Source organism: Maniola hyperantus, chromosome 5 (assembly GCF_902806685.2).
Source record: "Maniola hyperantus chromosome 5, iAphHyp1.2, whole genome shotgun sequence".
In the NCBI taxonomy this organism is placed as follows: domain Eukaryota; kingdom Metazoa; phylum Arthropoda; class Insecta; order Lepidoptera; family Nymphalidae; genus Maniola; species Maniola hyperantus.
The window spans coordinates 4,613,361-4,640,454 of NC_048540.1; the positions used below are offsets into that span (position 1 = coordinate 4,613,361).

General features: G+C 37.8%; 1 protein-coding gene across 3 annotated transcripts in view; it reads right to left on the bottom strand.

The window, feature by feature from the left end:
* The window catches only part of LOC117982148 (protein qui-1), a 147,490-nt gene that overhangs the window by 41,619 nt on the left and 78,777 nt on the right, over positions 1-27,094 (bottom strand). For all 3 annotated transcript variants that reach the window (XM_069498942.1, XM_069498940.1, XM_069498941.1), the window contains exons 4-15: positions 23,001-23,123; positions 21,943-22,112; positions 18,444-18,598; positions 16,193-16,361; positions 15,201-15,360; positions 13,864-14,608; positions 13,601-13,750; positions 12,110-12,310; positions 11,459-11,646; positions 10,814-10,960; positions 6,882-7,000; positions 1,046-1,224 (exon numbers count right to left, since the gene is read on the bottom strand). In XM_069498942.1, coding sequence (XP_069355043.1) covers positions 1,046-1,224; positions 6,882-7,000; positions 10,814-10,960; positions 11,459-11,646; positions 12,110-12,310; positions 13,601-13,750; positions 13,864-14,608; positions 15,201-15,360; positions 16,193-16,361; positions 18,444-18,598; positions 21,943-22,112; positions 23,001-23,123 — 2,506 coding nt within the window. The remainder of the gene's footprint in view (positions 1-1,045; positions 1,225-6,881; positions 7,001-10,813; positions 10,961-11,458; positions 11,647-12,109; positions 12,311-13,600; positions 13,751-13,863; positions 14,609-15,200; positions 15,361-16,192; positions 16,362-18,443; positions 18,599-21,942; positions 22,113-23,000; positions 23,124-27,094) is intronic.

A 27,094-nucleotide genomic window follows, 5' to 3' on the forward strand; every position in this document is an offset into this window, starting at 1 on the left:
GGGCACGCACCTCTAACTTTTCGGAGTCATGTGCGTTTTAAGTACATAATTAGATACTATCTGCTTTAATGGTGAAGGAAAACATCTAGAGGAAATCTATATGCCTGAGAGTTCTCCATAGGTAATGCTCTCAAAGGTGTGTGAAGTCTGCCAATCCGCACATGGCCAGCGTGGTAGACTACAGCCAAAACTCTTCTCACTCTGAGACCAGTGCTCTGTAGTGAGCCGACGATAGGTTGATCATGATGATGATTTTTTATCAACCTTCTAAGTGCACAGTGAGCGCTACTGAATTAGGTTTTTGAAAATCCCGTGGGAACTCTTTGACTTTCCGGGATAAAAAGTAGCCTATGTCACTCTCCAGGTATTTATCTATACCCATACAAAACATCACGTCAATCCGTTGCACCGTTGCAACGTGATTGAAGGACAAACCAACAAACAAACACACTTTCGCATTTATAATAAGGGTACTGACTTAACTAACTTAACACTGCTCTGGCCTGTGGTTTGCCTGCAGAAAGCGCTAGGATTAAATGAAACTAGATAACAGACTGCAGGGGTTATAAGTTGTAATAAATGAATGCCAGCGTAGACTCTTCTACGATTCGTACCTTTGATGCGCTCTTAGAAAACTATGCTATAGTTTCAGTTGATCATGATACATGACATATCTTTAAACGTATGTACTTTAGAGTTGGACACGACGCAGAAGGTGCTAAGATGTTGTCCAGATTTCGCCAATTTGCATCGGCTTCCAGCGTAGAGCCGCCTACGGAGACTACGCGTAGGTACCTTTGACGCTTTGTATGAAAAACAGTGCTACAGGTAGTTAATCATGTCTTACCTTTGAAAGTGTGCACTTTAGAGTTCGACATTACGTGCCAGAGCTGAAGGTGCCAAGTCCAGATGTTGTCCAGAAGGCACCAGTTGCAGTAACCGTACACCGGCTCCCGGCGTAGAGCCGCCTACAGAGACCACGTGTGCCTTTGACGCTATCCTTGACAAACTATACTACAGGTGAGTTTAATTAATCGTGACTTACCTTTAAAAGTGTGCACTTTAGAGTTGGACATGACGTGCCAGAGCTGCGGGTCGCCCGCAGAAGGTGCCAAGACCAGATGTTGTCCAGAGGGCGCCAATTGCAGTAACCGTACACCGGCTCCCGGCGTAGAACCACCTACGGAGACTACGCGTACTGTAGACGCTATCGGTGGATGTAGCCTGTGTAATAAATAGAGAACGTTAAATTTGTTTAGTATATGATAATAACTAGCTTATGCCCGCGACCTCGTCCGCGTGGACTACAGAAATTTCGAACCCCTATTTTACCCCCTTAGGGGATGAATTTTTAAATATACTTTCTTAGCGGATGTCTATGTCATAATAGCTATCTATCTACACACCAAATTTCAGCCCGATCCATGCAGTAGTTCGAGCTGTGCGTTGATAGATCAGTCAGTCAGTCAGTCAACTTTTCGTTTCATATATTAAAGACAGTCAGGGTTTTATATCCGAAGGGTGCCAACTTGCCTATTACTAAGCCTCCACTATCCGTCTGTCTGTCAGCGGGCTATATCTCATGAACCATCACAGGTGGAGAGCTGTAATTTTCAAAGGGTGTGTAACAAATAATAATAAAAAAAATTGCAAAATTCCAACTCGCACTTGACCTATTACAAGTCCAAATATAAAGGTCATCTAACATTCCCTAACGATCGACAACGATGGGCGATTTCTGTAAATGAGTTCCCCATGCTATGACAATATGGGGTCGAGAAAGTTAACGAGTTAGATAAAGAATCGATTAGCGAGTTAATTACAGCTCGACGATTCCGACAAGGCACATAATGGATCGCTTTCGATTTTCGCGTCATTATGCAATACGCACAGCCGCGATAGCCTAGCGGTTAAGACGTCCGCCTCCTATTCAAGAGGTGGGGGTTTATTCCCAGGCACGAACCTCTAACTTTTTTGAGTTATGTTCGTTATAAGCAAAAAATATCACTTGCTTTAATGGTGAAGGTAATCGTAAGTAAGTCTCGTATTGTGAAAACAGTAATTTCTCCAACTCAGTTGAGTACACGAAATGTCTCGTTCATAAGACTACAGCGTACACGTATTTCACCAGGGAGGTCGTCAAAGAGAATCGAATGTTTGCAATAACGAGCATAGATGCTCTTTCAAAGAGGTCGCGAATACCCTAATAAGTGAATACCTACATATGTTACGAAACAACCCAATATAAAAGTTGGCTTTATTAAAAACATTTATCCAAACCATTCCAACCGACATGTGGTTTTATTTGCCGTACAAAAGACGCGGGTAACAGGTGCGGTCAGAATTCTGTTCAGCTGGCGGCAACTGGGTCGGGAACCGCAATCTCTAAGCTAGGGTTGTAACTAAACATTGTTCTTTATGTTCATTGATAATGATAATATAACTACATTTATAATTTTTATGATAGTATTTTTTTAGTGTAATATGGGCCTTTGACAGTAGTTTCGATAACTGCAAAGTGTCGCTACTAAATGGTATTAACAGTTGCTTCAGTACTGAGTGAACATATATATCACAAATTTTGTCACTGGCAGCAAGCGAACCATGGTTTAGCGGTCAAAGCGTCGGGCGCGATCCCAGAAGACGCAGGTTCGAATCCTGCCAGTTCCGAATTTTTTGATATGTATTTAAAATTATTTATGACTAGCTGCCCCGGCGAACTTTTTTTTCAGGAATTTTTTAAATTTTTCTCTCCGTAAGAACCATCCCCGTACTTCAAGGAATATTATGAAAAAGAATTAGCGAAATCGGTTCAACTGTTCTCGAGATTTGCGATCAGCAACTCATTTTGCGATTCATTTTTATATATAGAAAGATGTAACTATATCATATACAGACTCATTATCCTCTTATCAAGAAGTTCTATACAATTTCTATTGTGTTACAGCCCTATTATAAACTTCTACTGTGAGTATCTATGTATGTAGGTAGTATTGATTCAAAAGGATAGCTTCACTATAACAAGAGGGTTCTATTACAAGGCAAACACTTTTTATAATAGCTTTTACCCGTTTCTCCTACCCGACGTTATAAAAAATCTATTTGTCTAGCCTACAAAGCTCTAGATTATAATACGCCAAAATCCAAACGAATATTGATACATTTTACCACAGCATTTAAATTCATAAAAACTTCTCGAAATAAACGCTCTTCAAAATTATAAAAGTGATCGTATCATTTGAAGTTTCGCTGACAAAATTCAATGTACATATAGTACGAGACAGGTCGAGATGACAATCTGGGTTAGGTATGAGACGGGGGGTCGTCTCGCACACCCGCCAGTCACCCGCGCTATCCACACTGGGTTAGCACGAGGGCTGTGCGGGTGTGCGGGACGTCCCCATCCCCATTGCCATCTTGACCTGTTGCGTACTTAGGTAGGTGTACCTTTATGGTATGAGCAACATCCAACGCTACCTAATTAATTATTCGTAGATTAATTAAATAATTAGTATGTCGATCCGCAAACTTCATAAGCGAAATTAAATGCAAAGGTTAACATACACGAAACGAGGTATCCAATATTTAGTTAATTAGCTTCAATTAGACAGTTTTTGTATGACCAATTAATAACGTATACTACGCGACAGGTTGAAATGGCAACCGAGAGGGAACGCCAAAATATATTGTTATTCGTAGTACCTAGGTATAGTCCGCGACAAGTTGAGATGACAATCGGGGTACTATACGTATAGGCAGTAAGCTTGGATGACTATAAGAGTCCCCGCAGACCACAAACTTTTTATCGGCCGATAGTTTGGTCGGTTTCTTAATGAGTATGAAGATGTAATCGTTATAATTTGCGCACTTACATACATCTTCATACTGATTAAGAAACCGACCAAACTATCGGCTGATAAAAAGTTTGTGATCTGCGGGGACTCTTAAAAAGTCTGCTGCTAATCTACACTAATATTATAAAGAGGAAAACTTTGTTTGTTTGTTTGTTTGTTTGTTTGTTTGTTTGTACTGAATAGGCTCAAAAACTACTGGACCGATTTTAAAAATTCTTTCACCATTCGAAAGCTACATTATCCACGAGTAACATAGGCTATATTTTATTTTGGAAAAAAATAGGGTTCCGTAAGATATTTGGGTTTTTCGGGCACAAGGTGTAAAAAATCAACCAGAAAAGTTACTTATTTTGCGTACGCTGCCTAAACTATAAAAGATAGAACCATAAAATGTTCTAATTAATTGTAGATCTTATAAATATCTACAAAAAAGTCCGCGACACACTATACCCATCTATGTCGAGTGAGGCACAGCAACCATTTTTTTATTTAAAAATCTTGAGTTTTTTTTGGACTACATTTAAACGCGTTTATTTTACTCATGCTATTAATCCTTATCAAAATAAATGATTTCATCACTAAGAACAGTTTATGGAGATAATATTTGGTCTTTGAATAATTAAAATTGGACGTTTGGTTTTGAAGTTATGGCGAAATTAAAATATTACGATTTCTGCTGCACGGCCCGTTGTATCTACACTAATATTATAAAGAGGAAAACTTTGTTTGTTTGTTTGTTCGTTTGTTTGTTTGTACTGAATAGGCTCAAAACTACTGGACCGATTTTAAAAATTCTTTCACCATTCGAAAGCTACATTATCCACGAGTAACATAGGCTATATTTTATTTTGGAAAAAAATAGGGTTCCGTAAGATATTTGGGTTTTTCGGACACAAGGTGTAAAAAATCAACCAGAAAAGTTACTTATTTTGCGTACGCTGCCTAAACTATAAAAGATAGAACCATAAAATGTTCTAATTAATTGTAGATCTTATAAATATCTACAAAAAAGTCCGCGACACACTATACCCATCTATGTCGAGTGAGGCACAGCAACCATTTTTTTATTTAAAAATCTTGAATTTTTTTTGGACTACATTTAAACGCGTTTATTTTACTCATGTCAAAATAAATGATTTCATCACTAAGAACAGTTTATGGAGATAATATTTGGTCTTTGAATGATTAAAATTGGACGTTTGGTTTTGAAGTTATGGCGAAATTAAAATATTACGATTTCTGCTGCACGGCCCGTTGTCTACACTATCTACACTAATATTATAAAGAGGAAAACTTTGTTTGTTTGTTTGTTTGTTTGTTTGTTTGTTTGTTTGTTTGTACTGAATAGGCTCAAAAACTACTGGACCGATTTTAAAAATTCTTTCACCATTCGAAAGCTACATTATCCACGAGTAACATAGGCTATATTTTATTTTGGAAAAAAATAGGGTTCCGTAAGATATTTGGGTTTTTCGGACACAAGGTGTAAAAAATCAACCAGAAAAGTTACTTATTTTGCGTACGCTGCCTAAACTATAAAAGATAGAACCATAAAATGTTCTAATTAATTGTAGATCTTATAAATATCTACAAAAAAGTCCGCGACACACTATACCCATCTATGTCGAGTGAGGCACAGCAACCATTTTTTTATTTAAAAATCTTGAATTTTTTTTGGACTACATTTAAACGCGTTTATTTTACTCATGCTATTAATCCTTATCGAAATAAATGATTTCATCACTAAGAACAGTTTATGGAGATAATATTTGGTCTTTGAATGATTAAAATTGGACGTTTGGTTTTGAAGTTATGGCGAAATTAAAATATTACGATTTCTGCTGCACGGCCCGTTGTATTATATTATATAAAGAGGTAATGTCGTTAAGTTTGTTTGTAGGGGGTAATCTTTAGAACTACTGAACCGATTTTAAAAATTCTTTCACCAGTAGAAAGCTACATTATTCCTGAGTGACATAGGCTATACGGGATCTTTAAAAACCTAAATCTACGCGGGCGAAGCCGCGGGGATCAGCTAGTATATAAATAAATGAACAAAAAAACAATCGAACTTTACAAAATGATTGAAGGTTTCAATCATTTGGTACTGATATTTGAACTATCCAAGTATAACATTTCTATGAAAAGGTTTCAGTAACGAAATGGAGTAACCTTTTTCTTGTATGTGAGAATAGAGGACGGGATAGCGAAGAGGTTTTTTAAATGGGCGATCGCGTTCTTTTTTATTTTTGTCTACGCTTTGACATTGCCACAGAAATGATTTTTATTTGGGGACAATTTTCGGTAATGTATGCTTTTATGCGCCCAGATTCAACGTGAACAGTTTCCTACTCAGCAGTTTTGACCTCCTCACAGTAGCTGTACCTAACTGAATAGCACATAATTGGTGGAAAAGCAGCGTAAATCTATTTCCGAGAAATACTTATAATATCTCTAAGTGCTGCTTAATATTTCAAAGCTCAGCGTTCTGTGCTCTCAACATGGATTAATTATGTAGGTAACAACTGCGCTCGTTCCGCTTCGAGAGGATAAATTCAAATAAAGTTTCTTTGTTATGAAAAATTACTGAAATATTGTTATTTACAATAAGGTTTAAAATGAAAGATCATTTTGAGTTCAACTCAACATCGCTTTGAGGGTTTGGAGTTTAATGATTCTTTAAGCTCTACCTTTCCCTTATAATATGCAAGATATGAGTTCTCTTCTAAAGCAATGATGATGTCTAGGTTAAAGCGTCCCACCTAGCTATTCTTCTCAACAACAGCTTTACCACACTATGACTTCAGTGGGGACGCAAACAGGTTGCGCTACCATCAAAATGTATAGTATACAGCTCTATGGAGGTTACTTCACCTGGTGTCAGCTTGGTTGCGCAATCGAGTGGAATGGTGTCATAGTAAGTAGATGGCCTAAAGGTACTCAAATTATACGTGGCAAGTAATTCGGAAGTTGAACCACGTTCACCCTTTTGCGGTACGTAACGTTTAGAAAACAGAAAAAACTCACCATCCATTAAGAGGAACTAGGAGAGGTTTATCATAGCCATCGCACCACGCCATGGCAGCTGTCACCAGAGTCGCCAGAACACCTCGCCGGGCCACCGCCGGTCGAAGCCACGCTATTATCTGCACAAAAGTACGATAAAATGGTAAGATAAGCAAGGTACAAGGTAAGTTAGGTGAACTGGCAACAAAAACTGCAAAAAATTGAGTTATTGCCAAAAACAACAGTTTTTTTTAAAATGTTTCAAAAAAGGAAGGTTATGTAAGACCAAGGTTTGTAGTTAGTTTTTTTTAGTTTAGTCATACGTAGCAATTTTTTTATAAACATCAGTTTTTATACAATCCCATATTTTTTATTAAAAAAAGTCTTTATATCTAGTTTTTGCCGTTATCAAAAAATAGACATAAAGACATAAAGATTTTTAGTTTAAAGACGGCAGCGAAGAGCAGATACGGGCTTAAAGATTTCCACACAAAACTATGAGCCCGCGTAAAACCATGAAGCGAGCTCAAAATTCACTGCTCTTAAATTAGTAAGAAAATATAAAATTAAGTTTTTTCCTTCTTTATCCAAAGTATGAGGTAATTATCCACCTCGAATAAGATTAAACGACTACAAACGAATACAATGGGAATGGTTCTTAATTGAGAAAGTACAATAGCAAAGTTGGATGGTAAATACAATGGAATTGTCTCAAACAGCACAAAATTTGATTCAAATGACGTAGTCTGTGGAATAACTTAGTTCCTAATATTACGTTCGGGACCATATTTTCTTTCTGGAGCTACATTAATATTTTTCATGCAAAAAAAATCTCATTTGAATAACGAAAAATTAAAACAGGCATAAAGTAAAAAGCAGTTTTGAAATAGAAATTTCAAAAAGAGAGAGAGATGAGTAGTTACGCGATAAAAAGAAGGACTTTATACTAAAATCTGGATTGACATTATAAAACAATTTTCTACCCTAGATCTACTTTTAATAGAGCCATTGCATTATAATTTCATACTCTTATTTATCGAGTGAAATAAAATCTAACTATTTCAGTTCGACTTAAGGATTGACGAATGTAGTTACTCTACTACGTTACGTAACTAACTTTGTCATTATGTTTACTTACACTAAGGATTAAGGTGTAGTTAGCGTAAGTCGTATTTAGACGACACTTCTCCTTAGTAGTTGGGTTATTCCTAGCAATTCAAACTTTGAAGGTCCACTAAAGCCTAAAGTAGGACAGATTTAGTAAGGCCTAAAATTGGATAAGTTTCCCCCAATACTGTAATATCATTAACTATACTTACAATAAGCAAAACGACACACAAGTATTGAGTTTGAGTGTTTTATTGTACCTACGTACAATATACCTACGTACGATTACTCAACCGTTATCGAAAATCCGCGTGTTCTCTCAAAACGTATTGAGATTCTTCTGAGTTTTCCTTACTTTCTTTTCAAAAGATTTTTATTAGTTTGACGCGTCCGTATGTTTTCATTCCATTGAAATTGGTAACTGGTTTTTCAATTCAATCGTCCGATTGAGTTGAAATTTTGCAAACACTGGTTAAGATGACAGTAGATGATTATAGTATGGATCTTGATGAGTAATTTTTACAAAATTGAAAACCCTTTTTATAATAATAGATAATTAAATAAAAATATGCTAACCCGGTGAAAAATGTACCTTTATACCTATTTATGTAATTTGTATACGAAATTTAATTATTTTATGTATGTAGGTGTAGACAGACGAGTAGGTACCTATAGTACGCGACAGGTCGAGATGGCCATCGGGATATGAGGAGGCGGGACGTCCTACACACCTGCGCGTCACCAGCGCTATCCCGCACCGGGTCAGCGCGGGGCCTATGCGGGTATGCGGGGCGTATAGTCATCTTGATTGCCATCTCGACCTGTCGCATACTATATGTACGAACAGGCGTGTAGACATGTTTCTCAACATAATAATGGATGGATTCATTAGTGTTATCAGAGTGTATGAAGTATGAACTGAATTCCAATAGAACATTATTGACTTTAAAAACATCGACAAAATATCTTGATTGTAATCCGAAGCTCACATTAATTGACAATGAACTACCGAGTTTATATACTCGTAAACTCCGTTTGTCACCGCAGGCTATATATTATATAGATAAGCTTACATTGATCGCTACAAACCTATTTTAGTTAATGAATCGAAAATAAGGCCATCTTTTCATCACATATATGCGAGGAAATACCTACCTCTTACCACAGAATAATACAGGATGTACACATACAGAACGCTGGCTAAAATGAAGACAGGTGATAGTACTGATGATTACTGATATAATACCACAAATGCGAATAAAATCTATATTTTGTAAAATTTCACGATATATCTCTATATATAAAAATGAATCGCTGAATGTGTTGCTGATCGCCAATCTCGAGAACAGCTGAACCGATTTCGCTAATTCTTTTTTCATAATATTCCTTTAAGTACGGAGATGGTTCTGACGGAGAGAAAAATTTAAAAAAAAATCCTGAAAAAGAATCGACTGTTAGGCGGTACGAAGTTCGCCGGGGCAGCTAACTAGCTGTAACTGTAGCTGTAGTGTATTTGTAACTACAAATAAAACTGAGTGACGCCAGAGGTCAACAAACGTTACTTTAGTAGGTCACTCGGAGTCAATTCCGCGTCGTAACCTGTCTTCGTTTTTGCCAGCGTTCTGGTTACACCCTGTATATGTCAGTTTATTAGTTTATTCTTTTATTTATATGTAGGTATAGATGATTCAGCAATCTCACTGATTAATTTCAGTTTGAACTTTTGTTATCAAAGAGATAGAGTAATCTTAAAACATTTTTGGCCGTAGGTAAGTAATTATTGAAAAAGCAATTAATATCTAAATGGGTTTGCGTAATTGAAAATCTTAGCTATCAGCATCATGATATTTTCTCATAATTATTCGAGGTAGATCATTTTCTTCATTCAGCGATCAATATTTTAATTTCGGCAGCTCTGTTTGTTATATCGACTCCGAGAAATTATGTTCAAAGATTAATATAATTTGTAAAATTTTCGTCCAAATTGCCAGAGCTGCTATAATGTTGAAGTATCATTAATACAATCTATTATTATCGACAGATGCCTTTGTTTTTAGCGTTATTCCGAGTAAAGTTAAACTTTACATTGTTATAAGTTCTGTTATTTTGACGGGCGAGGGTTCTAGAAATTATTTACAAGATCATTATCAAATGTCTACGAATTGAAAATTTCTATTTGTTACTTGTAATGCTGTCTCTGAAATATTGGATAGAAGGTGTACCTATTCTAGGAATCTGTGATACATCAGCCTATATTTTAGACAAATCTATATGGTGCTAATCTACACAAATCATAAGAACCATGTAGCCTCCTGCAACAGAAACTGGCAGTACATACACAACTAAGTATATGTTACATAGTCGTAACACCACTTAATATTAAAGATTCATATATATAGAGCACTGAGCAAGTATCAACATAATTGCAACGCCTTTTTCTTTCGTAGTATACCTACTTATTCATTCTACGAAAAGGATTATCCCTTCATTCCCCAGTCAATGATGCAGCCGAGATACAATATCGGTCTTCAACACTAACATAATACCTGACACCTGTATTTTTTATTTATTTATACCTATACTAGCGCTTGTGACAGACCTGGTGACTTAGTGATGATGCAGCCTAAGACGGAGCACGCTTGCCTAGAAGATGCCTATTCACTCTTAACTTGAAGCTATCCATATTAAAATTAGAGGGAAAAACGGATGCTGGAAGGGCGTCCTATATTCTAGCAGTTCAAATTAGAAATGAGGATGCAAACTGTTTCACACGGAGTAACTAAATAACCTAAACGCCCAATAATTGTATCCGCGCACTTAGCTAAGTAAGAGTATTACAAGTTTACCTGGGCGCCCAACTGCATCGGATCCCGTGTTAGGATGTCGCTGGATTTCCTCACGGCGCCGTACACTAGCTCAACGTCCCGGTCTAGGATGTAGCATCGAACGTGCTCTAGGATGCAGCGGAGATAGGATATCGTCACTGTCTGCACCTGTATATAAAGAGGGTATACTGATTCTTATGCTAGAAAAAAAAGACCAAACGGGGTTTGCTGTTACTATGAAAGTTATATTTTTAAACACCCTTTGCTTTTACAATAATAAATTCTAACTTTTAAAACGGTGGCAGTTAGTTTCATTGCTTAGCATCACAATCAATATTTTGGTTGCTGAAATTTAAATAACCTACGGTAGCGGGTGAAACCACGAGTCTAACCCACGAGTCTTCCACGTTTTTATGTCAACGTAGTAAAGTAGAAAAGCACAGCGTGCTTTTCTACTCGCTGAGAGCAATGAGTCAAGATCTAAAAAGAATCACTTACGACAGCGAGCAAGAAATCAAAGTTGCAGACAGTCAAGTCCTTCAGTTTGGAGAAATCTCCAGCTAGCAGTAGATGTAGCCAGGATTCTTACACGTGTCTTTGTATAAAAGTCGCTGTTGTTCTACTCGCTGAGTACAATGATTCAAAAGTCTAAACAGAATCACTTACAGCAGCTAGCAAGAAGTCAAAGTTGCAGACAGTCAAGTCCTTCAGTTTGGAGAAGTCTCCAGCTAGCAGCAGATGTAGCCAGGATTCTTCCACGTGCCTTTGTGTGAACGCGGCCGCTGTCCTGCTCGCCGAGTGGAATGGCGTTGAGTCGAGGAGGGCATCGTCGTCATCAACATAACCTGGTAGAACTTTTTATTGGACATATTAGAATAGTAACATCGATGAATATACCTACCTATAGCTAGTAGCATAGTTTAAATAATAATAAGTAAGTAACTAATAACAAATAGGTGATGATGAGGTTACTCTCACATACATAAACTCACATTTTTTCTTTTTCTTTTTGAAAGAGAATGACGATTGGAGATTGAAAAATTATGGATTTGTATTTTCTATGTGAACTAAATTGTCCATCCTAATAATTAAAATGCAAAAGTGTGTCTGCCTGTCTGCTATCTTTTCACGGCACATCAGCTTAACCGATTTTGACAAAATTTGATACGGAGTAAATTTTCATGTGGGGGTCGGTCGAAGGCTACTGGAATACTGACTTCATCCTGGAAAATCAAAGAGTTACTAGGAAGTTTTTAAAAGCTTAAATCCATTCAGACCAAGTCGTGGGTATCATCTAGTAAATTATAATGCAATTACCAGGTTCATGTGTTTCAGAAGTATCAGTATCATCAGGGTCGTTAAGAAAGTTGGCAAAGTGTAAGGCGGCTAGATCTGAATGCGCGTCTCTGAGCGCGCTCTGCACGCGCACGTATCGCCGTCTTGCGCGTGCGCTCGCGGCCGCGGCTCTCCATCGCCAGGTGCTTCTACCAGATACCACGTTCTCCACTATTATTGTTTCTGCGTATAGAAGTTTTAACTAGTAAGTATATGAAAAAAAAGGTATGTGACTAAAGCAAATGAAACTTGTCGAATCTAGCCCCGTTAAAAGTCCAGAATAGAAAAAAATGCGACATTGATAAAACTCTGAGCCTTCAAAATGTAATAATTGAATCGTGATTCGGGTTATGATCTACTTAAATATCTACGTAGTAGTAAGAACAATGATTCTCGAAAATTAACGTACCTATGGAAAAAAATGCGACAGTGTGCCGGCAACCACCATTTTTTTTAATATATACCTATACAGGTTAATACTAAAATACACATATTCTACATTCTCTTTTTATTTCTTTTGCATATTAAATCTTTTACATTTTCACGACAAAAGCACTAAAGAAAAAAATATTAAAATATTCACTGTATTTAAGAAAAGATTGAACATTTCTTTACCGTATTATCTTTTAGTTTCTCGGGAAAAACAGGAAGATTTAATTCAGATATCGGATTATCAACGTCTATTCATTTTATGATGGTGAATTCAATGAATAGGCAAAATGTAAAAAAATGTCTGCTAATAGACACGAGTATTTGATTCTCAATTGAAAAGATTTTCCATTTGTATTAAGATAAAATGTACAGAATATTATTCGCAAATATTCCAAAAGTTATATTGAAACAAGAGAGGGTTACATAAAAGGGCACATTGAATACACGTAAGCTGATTGCCTACAACTTCTGAAAAGAATCCAATCTAACTTGAGTAACTTTGCAGGGAGAAATCTGAATGTTAGAGATGGATCACTTCGCAGGTAGCATGTGAAAAATAAAGTGATAAGATTTTTATATTATTTAACAATAGCTATCTTGTACTTAAAGTATACTGAAAAATCTAGAAGCAGAATCTCACTTTGAAAAGTAAGTATTACATTTAATCCCGTTTTCTCTTGTTTTCGCGCGTGCACGGTCATCGATTCGAGCTAAGACGCTAAAAAGCTTGCGAGCGAGAACGCTCCAACCGCTTTTGTAAGATTTTAGAAAGAAAAACATCGTTAAAAATGTAGCAAACTGCGAAAATTTGCTTTCTGTGATAAAATATTGTAAGTGAAAAAATTCACTTTCCTTGAAAAACCACATGTAAAATCATCCGCGCTATTGATTTTAATTTAGCAAAGGAATGGTGTATGCGAAAATGGAAAAATCACTTTCCTTGAAAATCACTGTGACGAAAATAAAATAATTTCAGAAAATGAAAGTGTGTTAAAAACAGCAATAGTGGCCATCTCTACTGAATACGTAATTCATACTTACTCGTCAGCATCATATATTTAGCGACACATAAAGTGGAAAAGTTGAAGTTGGCATCCTTTAGTGTAATAACTGCATCGCTGTTGCTAGTTGGCATCAAAAGTTCCAGCAACTCGAGTTCCGTGAGACCGAACTCTGAACAAGTTATGTAACCTGAAACATATACGCTCAAATTACTAATTTTATTAGAAAAGTGACTGCGTTCCGTGTAGTTCTCATATTACCGTAATACGAGAAAACCAAAGTTAGATAAGGAAAACAATTACCAGCCAATTTACTAAACGATTTTGAACCGAAGACGACTTCCAAGTTATCAAAGGCCCCATCTATATAATCGCCGCAGCTATTATTGTCAGGACTCTCCTCTACCGCGTCCAACAAGTAGTAACAATTTTGAACTTTGAACTTTTCCTTTTGCGCCGGGGTCAACTGTAGTTGTTCTAAAGACATAGCGCTCGTACAGAAAAGGAAAACATTTCTAGGCAAAGACATGGGCAGCCAGGACAGACCGGTCACGATGTCACATTCTAACGGGTTCACCCTGTGAACGTTGTCGATGAATATTAATAAGATTTCGTCTTTCATTTCTTCGCATCTTTTGAGCAAGCTTTGGAACCAGTTGTTTATGTACAGGGGGTCGAAACTCGCGTCTTTCGGTAGGTAGCCTTCAGGGATGTTCAAGATGATGGATATCTGTTGGCACATCACCCTCAGCAGTTCTAGATTGTATGCAGATCTCGGCGTGGCGGCTGAGAACCGTATTATCCTCAAGACCGGCTTGCGGAATATTTCCTCGCATTTGTAATAGAGATGCGTCAACAAAGTACTTTTTCCGGAGGCATCGGGCCCGTAAATCAGCACCGGGGGATGTCGACACCTATTCTCGTAGTTTTCTTTGGCGTTATCTAATATATCTCTAGCTGCGTCCTCGATCTTCTTAACATTTACTTTATAAAGACGATTATGTTCTATACATATTCTAAGGTGAGTGATGTGTTCCAAAAATACTTCCTAGAACAAAAAGATTGATTGAACATTCTAGCACAGTCCAAAAGCATTGTTAGCTACCTGAATAATAAATGTTTTCATTTAGAAGGATAATTGTGGTGCCAGAAAAGAACAAAAAATACATCCAACAAAATTTCCTAATTTCTCAGAAGGTGAAAATGGCGATCCTGCATTGGAAAACGCATCACAGAACATCTCCGCCAAGTTGGATAGACAGCATCAAGCTAGTCGCAGGGTACAAGTCGTTGCAGTGATATAAGACCGTTGTTTTTGAAAATCACTAAAAGAGACTTATATGCGCAGTCATGGACCAAGATTTTTTTAATGCCTTAAACAGCATATGGAGTGGTGATAGCCAGATGCAGACCAGTGATAGTCTATTGGATTTGATGTCGGCCTCACTTGCTTTAACGGTGGGGAAAACAGAGGAAACCGGCATGCTTGAGAGTTCTCCATATTGTTTTCAAAGGAGTGTGAAGTCTGCCAATCAGCACTGGGCCAGCGTGGTGGACTACAGCCTCCTCATTTTGAGAGGAGACTCGTTTTCAGTAGTGGGCCGGCACGGTGATGGGTTGTTCATGAAATAGCTTATTACCTGTACAGTCTTTTTCCTGCCCTTGCCTTGGTCGGGTTCAGTGCTGAGGCTGTCGTCGACCAGCGATGACACAACCGCTTGCACTCTCTCCCTGAAGGGTGACAGTTTCTCTTCGTTGTCTGACGCCGCGTCTGTCCGCGAGGAGTCTGCTGATATTGCTCTAGAAACATAATTGAAATTCGAACACTCGAAAGAATTTAGAGCCTCAATAGCTCAACCGGTATAGGAGTGGACTGAAAACCGAAAGGTCGACGGTTCAAATCCCGCCCGTTGCACTATTATCGTACTCCTAGCACAAGCCTGACGCTTAATTGGAGAGGAAAGGGGAATATTAGTCATTTAACATGGCTAATATTCTTTAAAAAAAAAAAAGTCTCAGTTGCCCATGTGTGATTGTAGTTCAAGTTTTGTAAGTGTTTTGCGCCAATTTTTGTACTTACGGCAAAAATAACTCATAAAGGCGGAAACAAACGCGACTGATATGTATGACTGATAGGTCGTTTGGGACGCGGCTTGCGAGATATCTCTCGAACGTCCGAGTGCTCAAGGTTACGTCCGTGACTTACATCCAATAGTTTGCACAGTTACTATATTATATTATTCAGATACTACCCTACCTACCTACCTATATCTATATAGGTAAGTCGCGGCTGTTAGCCGCGTCCGACTATTTATTTCCACCTATACAGTTGGATCACAAGGAATACAGTTTTTTACAAGACTGCCCAAAAAATAGAGTGTTATATTTTCAGGGTTTTTGTAGAATAAGTAGTTCTTATAGAATAAAGAAACACACACTTACAGTATGTGAATTATTTTATTCTACCATAACTTCTAAATGCCTGAACAAATTTTGATGCATGGGGTTTGGGTTATCGTCTGTGGGTAGAACCATCCCGAGTGACATTGAATTTGTTTGTAAAAACGTCAACGTATCGACGAAAACGAATAAAATAACGAAAAAAATAAGTTCATTGAATTGGTATACTTACTCTAACCTAATTACATGAGTCTCCGGTAAAATGTCTTCGAACTTTTTTAGTAACTCTTTTAATCTGTGGTGCACTAGCACCGTTAGTTTGGAGTCGTCCGCCTCCAAATCTGGAATGTCTCGGAACACAACGATAAGTCCTTTCGGATGCTTTCCAGTTGCCAATAATTCTGAAACAATTTCTTTGAATTAGCAAAACATTACTGTATATTACTTTCTGTAATCATAATCGATAACCGATATATTTCTAATACAGGTAGATTTTTTTTAAATAGAGATAGCGAGCAAACGAGCAGGCGGATCACCTGATGTTAAGTGATTACCGCTGCCCATGAACATTTGTAGCACCAGAGGAATTGCCGATGCTTTGCTGGCTTTTTGGTCCGCCCCTTAAATTACCTCATTTTGTAATCTAGTGGGAACATCGCCGATAGGAGTTCATTCCATAGTTTGCATGTGCGTGGGAAGAAGGATCTGGCACAACGGACGGCCTAAGTGCACCAGACACCCAGATGTGAAGGTGAAATTGCATACGGTGGCGTGCGGTGCGGTTGTAGAAAAAAGAGGGTGGAATGAGGTGAAAAAGCTCTTCAAAGCACTCCCCATTATAAAGACGATAGAACACGCATAGAGAGCTTACGTCTCTGCAGTGCTCCAGGTACCTTGGAACTCCAGGAAGGTTATTTTTGCATAGCGTGGTCCACCATACCTATACTAGCAAACAATAAACGTAATCGCATTTCACGATCGGCACGCTACGCAAGATGCGCTAGAGCCGTCAAAGCTACCAAAGCCGTAAGAGCCACTCGACGTGTGACGTTAGCAGTAAGATTCGGCTGCATCGAGCACATCGAAGTATTGCTAATGACGTCAGCATACCGCTGATGTGGGCAGAGGCTCGCGCATCTTTGCGACGTACCCAATAGGTTCTATTTCAATTTCAATTTAAATTAATTGCAATTCCATAAACTATTTACAAGGTAGGATTATGGATACCCAGTTTGGGTGTCGCAATTTGGTCTGAACAGTAGACCTTAGTAGGGAGACCCATATTTTTAATTATTTTTATTTGCGTCGTTTAGAAATTCATTTATGGCATAGTAGCACTTTTCTAATCAAAAGTTTTTAATATTTTGTTAAATTCATTTTCGTTGTCTTTCATAACACCTAGTTCTAACGTCCGTCCCTCGAGTCTATTAGAACTAGATAATGCGTTTTTTGCGCCTTTTGTACCCCCTGCGAATCTTGCGACCATGTGCGATCACCTTAAAAATAAGTTTTTCAATGACTGAAAACAATCGTTAAGTTTATATTGGCCCAAAGCAATCAACAAGTACCGTAACATTTCTGCAGCAGGCAAGTAGTTACTGTTGTCGGGAAATCAGGTTAACTCTTGAACTATTTCCCTGATTAAAACATGAAGCGAGCAAAACAACGCTGTTTGTTATTGTTGATTCATTGTTCAATACAGTTGTTTCGATCTCCAATCGTTTCCATAATTGTACATGAAAGATTTATTACCGTCATATGCATATCATTATTGCGTCCATACATTTGAATATTAAAGGATATATAAGTACGCGACAGGTCGAGATGACAATCGGAGTATGAGGCGGGGGGAGGCCTCATACGTTCGCACATCACCCGCGCTATCCCGCTAGGGATAGCGCGGGTGCTGTGCGGGTGTACGGGGCGTCCCCACCCTGATTGCCATCTCAACCTGTCGCTTACTATACATGAAAGTACAATTACCTATTTTCTTCTTCTACGAAACCTACCTACTTAATTAGATTTTAGCTCAAGAGTATTTAAAATTATATTTTAATAATGTAAAATTACATTAAATAAGAGCTTATCCAAATACGAAAGGGTCTTAATTACAATTTTGTTAAGTAATACAACTATAATATAGTGCTGATTAGGTTATACACAATATAATATATACTCTAAATAAAATCTGGAAAGTCTAAAGTCTAGTATTTTCCCGAAGAAACATGGAAAGCTTAGATGGGAAAAACAGCTCGTGGTTTCACTCAGCATTTTATTACCTATCTCGTGCTAATTTCGAAACCTATGGAACTTTTGTGCAAAATTTCAGCTTGCTAGGTCCAAAGCTCTAGTATGTCACGACTTTTGTTTTTATATAATTTAAAAGATATACTTCTAAACATAAGATAACTTCGCCTGTAATGGAATAGGGATTATCCACGAATGCACAATACATTCGAGGGATTATATAATAATTTACTTACCAAGAGCCGTGTCGCATTGTATCTCCACGGGACTTCGAAGCAGATCAGCCACATCGGCACCGCTTTCCAAGGCTTCTAGAGCTAGAGTGTTGAACACCTTCTGAACTATTGATAGCCTTTTCCGCTGTTCATCCCGGTCTAATAAATCGCTGTACCTATTAGACAAAGTTTACACAAAAAAACTTAAAAACATGTAATATATAAAACAATAGATATCTACAGGGTGTAACCAGAATGCTGGCAAGATAGAAGAGACGCTGAAGACAGATAGTACTGATGATTATTAATATAATACCATTCAAAAAACGCGAAAAAAATTAAAAAGAATAGTGTTAATTTTTTCGCAAATGGTACGAAAAGTAGAGTATTTACCTCGGTGATAAAGCTGTCTTAGTCTTGGGTGAACTTAAATCCCTCGCTACGCTCGGGAGTAAACCTCGAGCCTTCGTTACGCTCGCGATTTAAATCGTCACCCGCGACAGAAGACACTGCTTTATCCCCTTGGTTAATAATCTACTATTTTCTGGCATTCGTATAAAAAGGTCAGTATTCCATCTTTTCTATATTGTAATCAAGTCAGCCATCTGAATAGGGTTCAAGTAGGTATTAATATTACCTACCGTACAAGGTCAAAAGAAATATTTCTATTTCGGAGCAGATCGCCGTGACATGGTCGTGACCGAAATAGTTTATATGATCCGATTCGTGACTGATGACCTTTTACAGTGCCTACAAACTTAGTTATAGACTACTATGTTAAAGCTATACCTAGTACGCGACAGGTCAAGATGGCAGTCGGGGTATGAGACAGGGGGACGCTCCGCACACCCGCACGTCTCCCGGACCCGCGCTATCCCGCACCGGGTTAGCGCGGGCTGTGCGGGGGTGCGGGACGTCCCCGCCACCATTGCCATTTCGACCTGTCGCGTACCTACTATAGGAGGTAGATATCAAAACATCTTAGATATTTCTACTTATAATAAAACTGTAAGAGTAAGACGATTTCTGTAAAAACTTATTAAGAAATTTTAATCCGCTGAAACATTAATCCGCTGATATATTTTTGTGTCTGTCCGCACATCACGCTCAAACTACTGCTATAGCTACCTAATACTGTAAGTAGATTAGTATGTGAGTTACGATTTTATCCCGATAAACAATACGTTTCATTCGGGATAGGGAATGAAATTTTTATCGATCCCGCATGAGCTAGTAATACATACCTATAGATAAAATTAATAAGTCTATACCTATCTAAAAAGGGTCAACGTTTATTGAATAATGCAAGTAATCTCACCATCCTATGGATTTCTCGGGCCTTTTTCGTTAGGCAATGATACCTTCGAAGGTGTAGCAAATATTTATGTACTTGTAGGGTTACCAATATTGTCAACAGATTGTACTGAATTAGCACTTTACATAAGAGTAAAAACGTTGGACGTTGGGCTCCCAAGGTGCTGGAATGGCGAACTCGCATCGGAAGACGCAGTGTTGGAAGACCTCCCCCCCACTAGGTGGACGGACGACATCAGACGAGTCGCAGGGAACCGGTGGATTCAGGCGGCGCAAGACCGTGGCGTGTGGAAGTCCCTACAAGAGACCTATGTCCAGCAGTGGACGTCTATCGGATGATGATGATAAGAGTAAATGTTTGTAAAATATCAAATGTAACAAAAAATAAGATAAAATTTGTACGAAACTAATTCTATACCAAAAACCTTTAAGAATTACTACTCCCTACCTGCATCCATGATCTATTCTTATTAAATTCTACAAATATCAAAGTTTTAGATGATAAGTATATTTTGATATATCCAGCCTAGTGATTCTGTAACTCACTGTCTAACACTGAATAATAGCCACCGGAGCTCATTTTACACTTATTTTTAATCTATTGAAGGTTTTATATGAAAAATTATTTTAGTATCTATACTAATGAAGGAGTAATGTAGAGCCAACAAGTGTCAAATGAGCTCGGTGGCTATTATTCAGTGTTAGACACTGAGTTAGTAAATCATCCCGCAGCTAAAGATTTTTATTAAGACTCTTATGTTTACGGAAATATTTTCTTCTTTACCCTTGAAAATCGTAGGAAATTGTCGGGCAATAAAACTAGCCTATTTTTGCATCTGGACTTTATTTTATCAGGATTTTTGTTCTATACGTGGTTACTACGTCATTATGGTCACCCTTTTAAGGTACAAAGGACTCTTGGTCGTTCAATAAATTACTTTCTTTACGACCCCACTGAGTAATCGGATCTTATTTCAGAGAATGATCGTAAACTGTTACAGCCCAAATAGAGGGTTCGAAATGGGAATAAGGAGGATGACTAAAAATAAGATGAAAGTACCTAGTAATATATGATTTGTAACATTGTTTCGGTAACCGTATTACATGATTTAATAGGGTCTTGGACTGTTGTAATAAAATGAAGTGATTTTTTGTATAGCGGTAGCTTATGGTAATTATTAAAGAGAATAATTAAAAAAAAAATTTAACACGAACGTCACGCTGTACGGAAAGTGAATAATGACGTCACAAACCGTAAACGTCAATATTTTCAAATTTTTTAACATAAAAATCATTAGTAATTTCTGCGTGAAAATATTTATGATGTTAAAAAATTTAAAAATATTTGTCGTTTACGCCTCGTGACGTCATTAATCGCCTTTCGTACAGCGTGACTTTAATTAATTATGTTACAAATGACCAAAAATCTATTTTTTTTTTAATTATTCTCTTTACACACACTGACAAACTTTCGCATTTATAATATTAGTATGGAAATAGATTTCTATTTCCATTATTTTGAGCATGGCGCGATATAACATAGACCTAATAGGTACCTACTGAGATTTAGATTAGAGCTAATGTTCTTATTTTCTCAGACTTTTCCTAATTACGTTGACGAATAGCGACATTTCAGCGAATCGGAATTCCCGTCGGGCATATGAAAGTGTAAACAAGTTGACAGTACGAGATGTGCCAATGAATTTTTTATTTAATTCCACGTACAGATAAGCCAGATTAGCGCGACGTGGCACATTAATAAAAGGTTTTAATTAAAAAATAACAAATGGACGGGGCTGAAAGCTCGTAAATTTTTGTGCGAATGAACTGGGGGATTAATGTGCAACGCTCTCTACATTAAATTGAGACAAAGATTGAACTTACTAACCAAAATTGGATACTAAGTATTATCATATTGGGATTGTTTTATTCATATTCATGCCAATCTCTAGAATTGATTCTAATCTAAATTAGCCTGTACTATCCCATGACTGGCAAAATGCCTCTCTCCGATTTCTCCACAATTCCCTATTCAATACCTCTTCGGGACACCTCCAAGCCAGCCTAGGCTTCTAATATTAACTTAATGTAGAACTCCAACCAGCGCGGCGCGTAGAATCACTACCATAAGAGATTTGACAAAACGATACGACTTGAGGGATGTTGCCCATCTGTAAATGTTCGTCAATCAAGATTATGAACTTACCATTTCTCATCGCCTTCTAAGTGGTAATGGCCGTCGCCATTGAGCCTGTAACATGCGCGTATGAGTGCTGTTTGAGCTGATTCCGATTTAATGAGCTGTTCGAACGTTTCCCCCGCGATCTTGAATGGTAGAACTGGCTGGTAGGTTGACGTGTCACCACCAATGAAGCACTAGAAAATGAGGGTCTTGTAAAAATGTGTTCAGAATTGCAAAACTTGCACTGAACCAAGTCACAAGAAATCACTGTTGACGCTTATGTGATGGAGCACTTCTACTAAATATGGTATACCTACTTTAGTTTTTTTAGTGCCTGGGGACATGGGGCCCGGGGGCTCGAGCTCTGTGTGAGGAAATTTCGAATAGGCTTATCGAGTCCACTGCAGACCCGAGAGCTTAGGTAGGTTCTCGGTGAAAGTATGTATAACACCTTTCATTCTGTATGTGAGTTATATTCATTCATCATGATCAACCCATTACCGGCTCACTACAGAGCACGGGTCTCCTCTCAGAGTGAGAAGGGTATTGGCGATAGTCTACCACGCTGGCCATGTGCGTATTGGTAGACTTCACACACCTTTGAGAACATTATGGAGAACTCTCAGGCATGCAGGTTTGCTCACGATATTTTCCTTCACCGTTAAAGCAAGTGATATTTAATTAATTAAAACGCACATAACTCCGAAAGTTAGAGGTGCGTGCCCGGGATCGAACCCCCGACCTCCGATTAGAATTATATTATATTCATTACCAAGTATAATTTATGTATAATGAAACGGCTAAGTTTAAATGTTTTAGTCAGTTTATACCTGACTAGTTTATGTAGTTTTGGTAACCGCGAGTATAGCCTTTCTTCTTCTGCAAGTTCTTCAATGACTAGCTTAGGCTGGTGCTAGTTGTTTAGTCTTATCTGTCATCGATGGGCTCGTTTGACTTATTTTACGAGTAGAAAGTGCTTTGGTAAAAGCATGGTGTATAAAACAAAACATGGTGATAGGTATATAAAAGCTTAGTAGAAAGCACCATTAAACTTCAAAAGCCGGTATATCAAAGAAACTTACTAGAAAGTATCCCGCCTTCGAAGCATGGTTGCAGGATCGTATTTCTTCGAGATGGTATCGAAGCAGCGCCGGGTTCGTCTCGTCCCCACCGTCCGTCCCGTAGTGCATGTCCACGAACTCAAACTGCAGGATAAATAAAAAGATTTACAACAAAATATGTAAAACTCCAAACTCCTCAGTGTCTGAAGATCAAAGTCTTTGAAAAGTGCATGTTGTTAAATTGCGGATCCGAATCGTGGTAGCTAACTATAGGTAAGCTCCGAATCACTCAGCGGACGACGCTACGGAGAGAACTACGGAATTTCTCTAGGTATCATAAGAAAGTAGATCTGTTGAAGAACCACATTAACCGACATACCAAACTACATACCATAGACCAAACTACATATAAAAGATTTTCATTCATACTAATCCATATACCAATATTATAAATGCGAAAGTGTGTCTGTCTGTCCGTCTGTCTGCTAGCTTTTCATGGCCCATCCGTTCAACTGATTTTGACGAAAATTGGTACAGATATGGCTTGCACCCCAGGCACAGTATCTACTCGTGTGCCCCGGGGAAGGACATAGGTTAATTTTTATACCGGAAAATCAAAGAGTATTCAAGTAATCAAGGATTTTTACTATATTTTTTCACCTCAAACTGCGCCAACATGGCTGCGACATCAATCATACGATTTTTAAATTTCGAATGTGGAAAATACATTGATCGTTTTCGTCAAAGGCTTTCGTTTCGTTTATAGTAATTGAGGTTAAAATATTTGAGTACCTAAGTATTTATAACAACCAAATATTTTTGGTTAAAATTGAATTTGCATGATAAAATTTAATGGACCATAAAATATATAATATAATAAGCCTAGCGTAATAATTTATGTAGGTACACTCGTGGATTGTGATTTGAGCCCATTGAGCCCAATGTAAATATACGAGGGATTCGGGTGAAGTGTAATTTCAGACGAATTTCAATGCATTGTACGGTCACAATTTGGGGAACTAGAGAGCGACTGCGACTGAGCCAGCTTTAAGCTAGGGTTGCCAGTTAACAAAAGTTGGTTTTTTAGACACTTGGCTATCGATCAATTTTACTTAAACCTAGTTTTTTTGCAATCTGCCTAAAATTTTCGTTCATCTCGACCTGTCGCGTACTATAGTTTAGTGGCAACATTCCAGTAAGTAAGTACAGTACGCGGCAGAAAGTAATGTACATCAGCCTTTAAAATGTCATTTCGGCTTTGTAGAGCGTTGTCTCTGCCACTCATACGACGTTTATTAGTTTTATATGACGTTTTGTCGGTCTCAACGACAGGGACAACGCTCTACAAAATACAAATCTGTTATCTCCTTCTAAAGATCGATATTCATTACTTTCGGCCGCGTACTGTAAGTAAGTTTTAGGTCGTATTTCTGTGCACGGATTGGGTTCAGCAACACGGATATAGCAGGGGTTTATTTGCGTCCGGACTCCGGAACGACAGTTGTCCGGTCGGGGAATGGACTTGCGAGTGCATGTCATGAATTAATTTATTACTTTGACAGTTAATGAGACAAAAGTGACAGCCCTATTTTAAATGTGTTACCAAAGTTTGTTTAGCACAAATTACTATGCGCAACGTGCAACTGTTGTTTGAATGAGAACATAATTAATCTGAAAATTTTGAAATTTAGTTTCACATTTGGCTATAATTTCTTTCCAAAATATTAACTCTGGAATTCATAGTCAAGACAAAGCTTCTTTAAAGGACGATTCAAACAACATATTTTGTGTCAGATTCAACCTACCCTTATGCAATGCATTAAGGTTGTGGATGACACAATGTGTCGTCTGAATCGTCCTCTAAAGAAGCCTCTATCTTGACTATGAATTCTGGTGTAAGATAATCTACGGATAAAATATGTAGAATTGAAGGCCTAAGAGGACTTGGAAATTAATATGGATTATAGAGACCTCGACCGTGAAAATTTTTGAAAAAATCTGCTGATTGGTGACGGTTCGGACGGTTCCAGCGATGAAGATCAGCAAGAACTGTCGGGAGACGATCTGCAGCTGTCTCCCCCCTCCACCTCAGCCACCCTCACAACGGGCTCTACGGGCAGCGGCACGCGCAGCTCGCAGTCACAATCGCGACGCGTGCGGCGTACTGACTCCCTCGAAAAAGGACCCCGGATGGGTTCGAAACTAGTCGGGCTAACGTCGACTAAGCGCGTGAGTAAAGCCGGGACAGATATTATATACAAATCTGCTGATATTTATTTTTTAAGATATTATTTATCGTAACCTGATTAGATATGCATTTCAGATGATTGTGGTAGAGGAGGGCGTGCGCAAAAGATGAAGTCGAAGTCGAGGGCAAAAGCTAGTATATATATTACTATATATAGTAAATTATTTACTAGTTTTACTTCTGAACCGAAAACGGTAAAACCCATTCTATTAACCACATCATTACGATTTCAAATAAGCAGCATCAATAAAAATAAAGCTATATTTAGATTTTCGACATCAATTGAATGTGTTATTTGGGTCGAGCGCTCAGTACCCGTAACTTACCGTACATTATTGATCCCGTACCGCAGATGTGACCAAATGCATTTGCCCACTAAGCACCCTGCACATTCCTGCTATTGTTTTGCTATATATACCACGTATACAGGGTGGAATTCTGTAATGCCACCTGAAGGCAAAGTACTCTTAATACTGTAGATAGAAAATTTTACTCAAAGAAAACATTCCTTTATTTTTGAATAGAAAGAAAACTGCATTCAAAGATTTTCGAAAATTCGCTTGCCACACCCGGGAATCGAACTGACTAAAATCTGTAAAAAATTAAAACCGGTACTCAATAGGAAAACCATGAGATCTGGACTTATAAATTGAGTCAAGTCTCTTTAATTCAAAGTTCCATCTAGTCATTTAAACACTGTCAAGTATCTTGAAATACTGGATCTCTTAAAAAATGAGTTAAATGGTTTCCCCGAGCAAGAGCGAAACCAAATAATTCTACAGCAAGATGGTGCTCCAGCCCATAACAGCAGAATCACTACTGCCTACATAAATAACCATTTTAATACCTGGATTGGTACAAACGGCACAGTCATGGTTGGTAATGGTTTTCCTTTAATTTAATTTATCAAGTTTCTTAGAGAGATTTCATCCTTATAATTGATCCTAACGATCGATGCAATAAAAGTACAGGTTGTAATTTTTCAGATTTAAGTCGGTTCGATTCCTGAGGGTGGCAAGCAAATTTTCGAAAATCTTTAAATGCAGTTTTCTTGCTATTCAAAAATAAAGGAATGTTTTCTTTGAGTAAAATTTTCTATCTACAGTATTAAGAGTACTTTGCCTTCAGGTGGCATTACAAAATTCCACCCTGTATATGTATTGTATATCTACTACAGAGTCAGGCGTTGGCAGAGTATGATAGCCTAGTTGTTGAGACGTCGGCCTTCCAACCTCTAACTAGAACGACGTTGACCTCTAACTTTTCGTAACTACGTGCGTTTTATGCCATACGGTGTTTTACCCTTTTTTGAAAAGTGTCTTAATTAGATCCTAAAGTGATATTATTATACCAAACTATACTGTACTACCAAAAATTTACAAAAAGTTTTTTCGATCGATAAGTGCAATAAAAATGCATTTAAATTTTGCATTTCAAATTTCGCCACGAGAACGCTACCCACCATCTTTTTAGGTTCATTGAGCTGTCATGACGTCACACGGATAAACAACGGTGTTTTCTTAGTGAAATGCATTACAATTTCAATCCATTTGACGTCACAGTCGGAGCTATCATGGCGGATGAGATATATGCGTTTTGGATATTTGTAGAACAGATAAAAAAAGTGAAATCTTTAAAATTAATTAAAAAAAATTATAAACTGAAATTAACATTTTTCGATTGCTTATTGCTAATATATCTTGCGTATACAATTATTAGTTTTTTTTTAGCTTGGTGAAATATCGTACTAAATATTACTTGTTTTAACGGCGAAGGCAAACATCGTGCAGGGGAAACTGGCATGCCTGAGAGTGGTCCATAATGTTCTCAAAGGTGTGCGAAGTCTGCCAATCCGTATGTCCGTCCG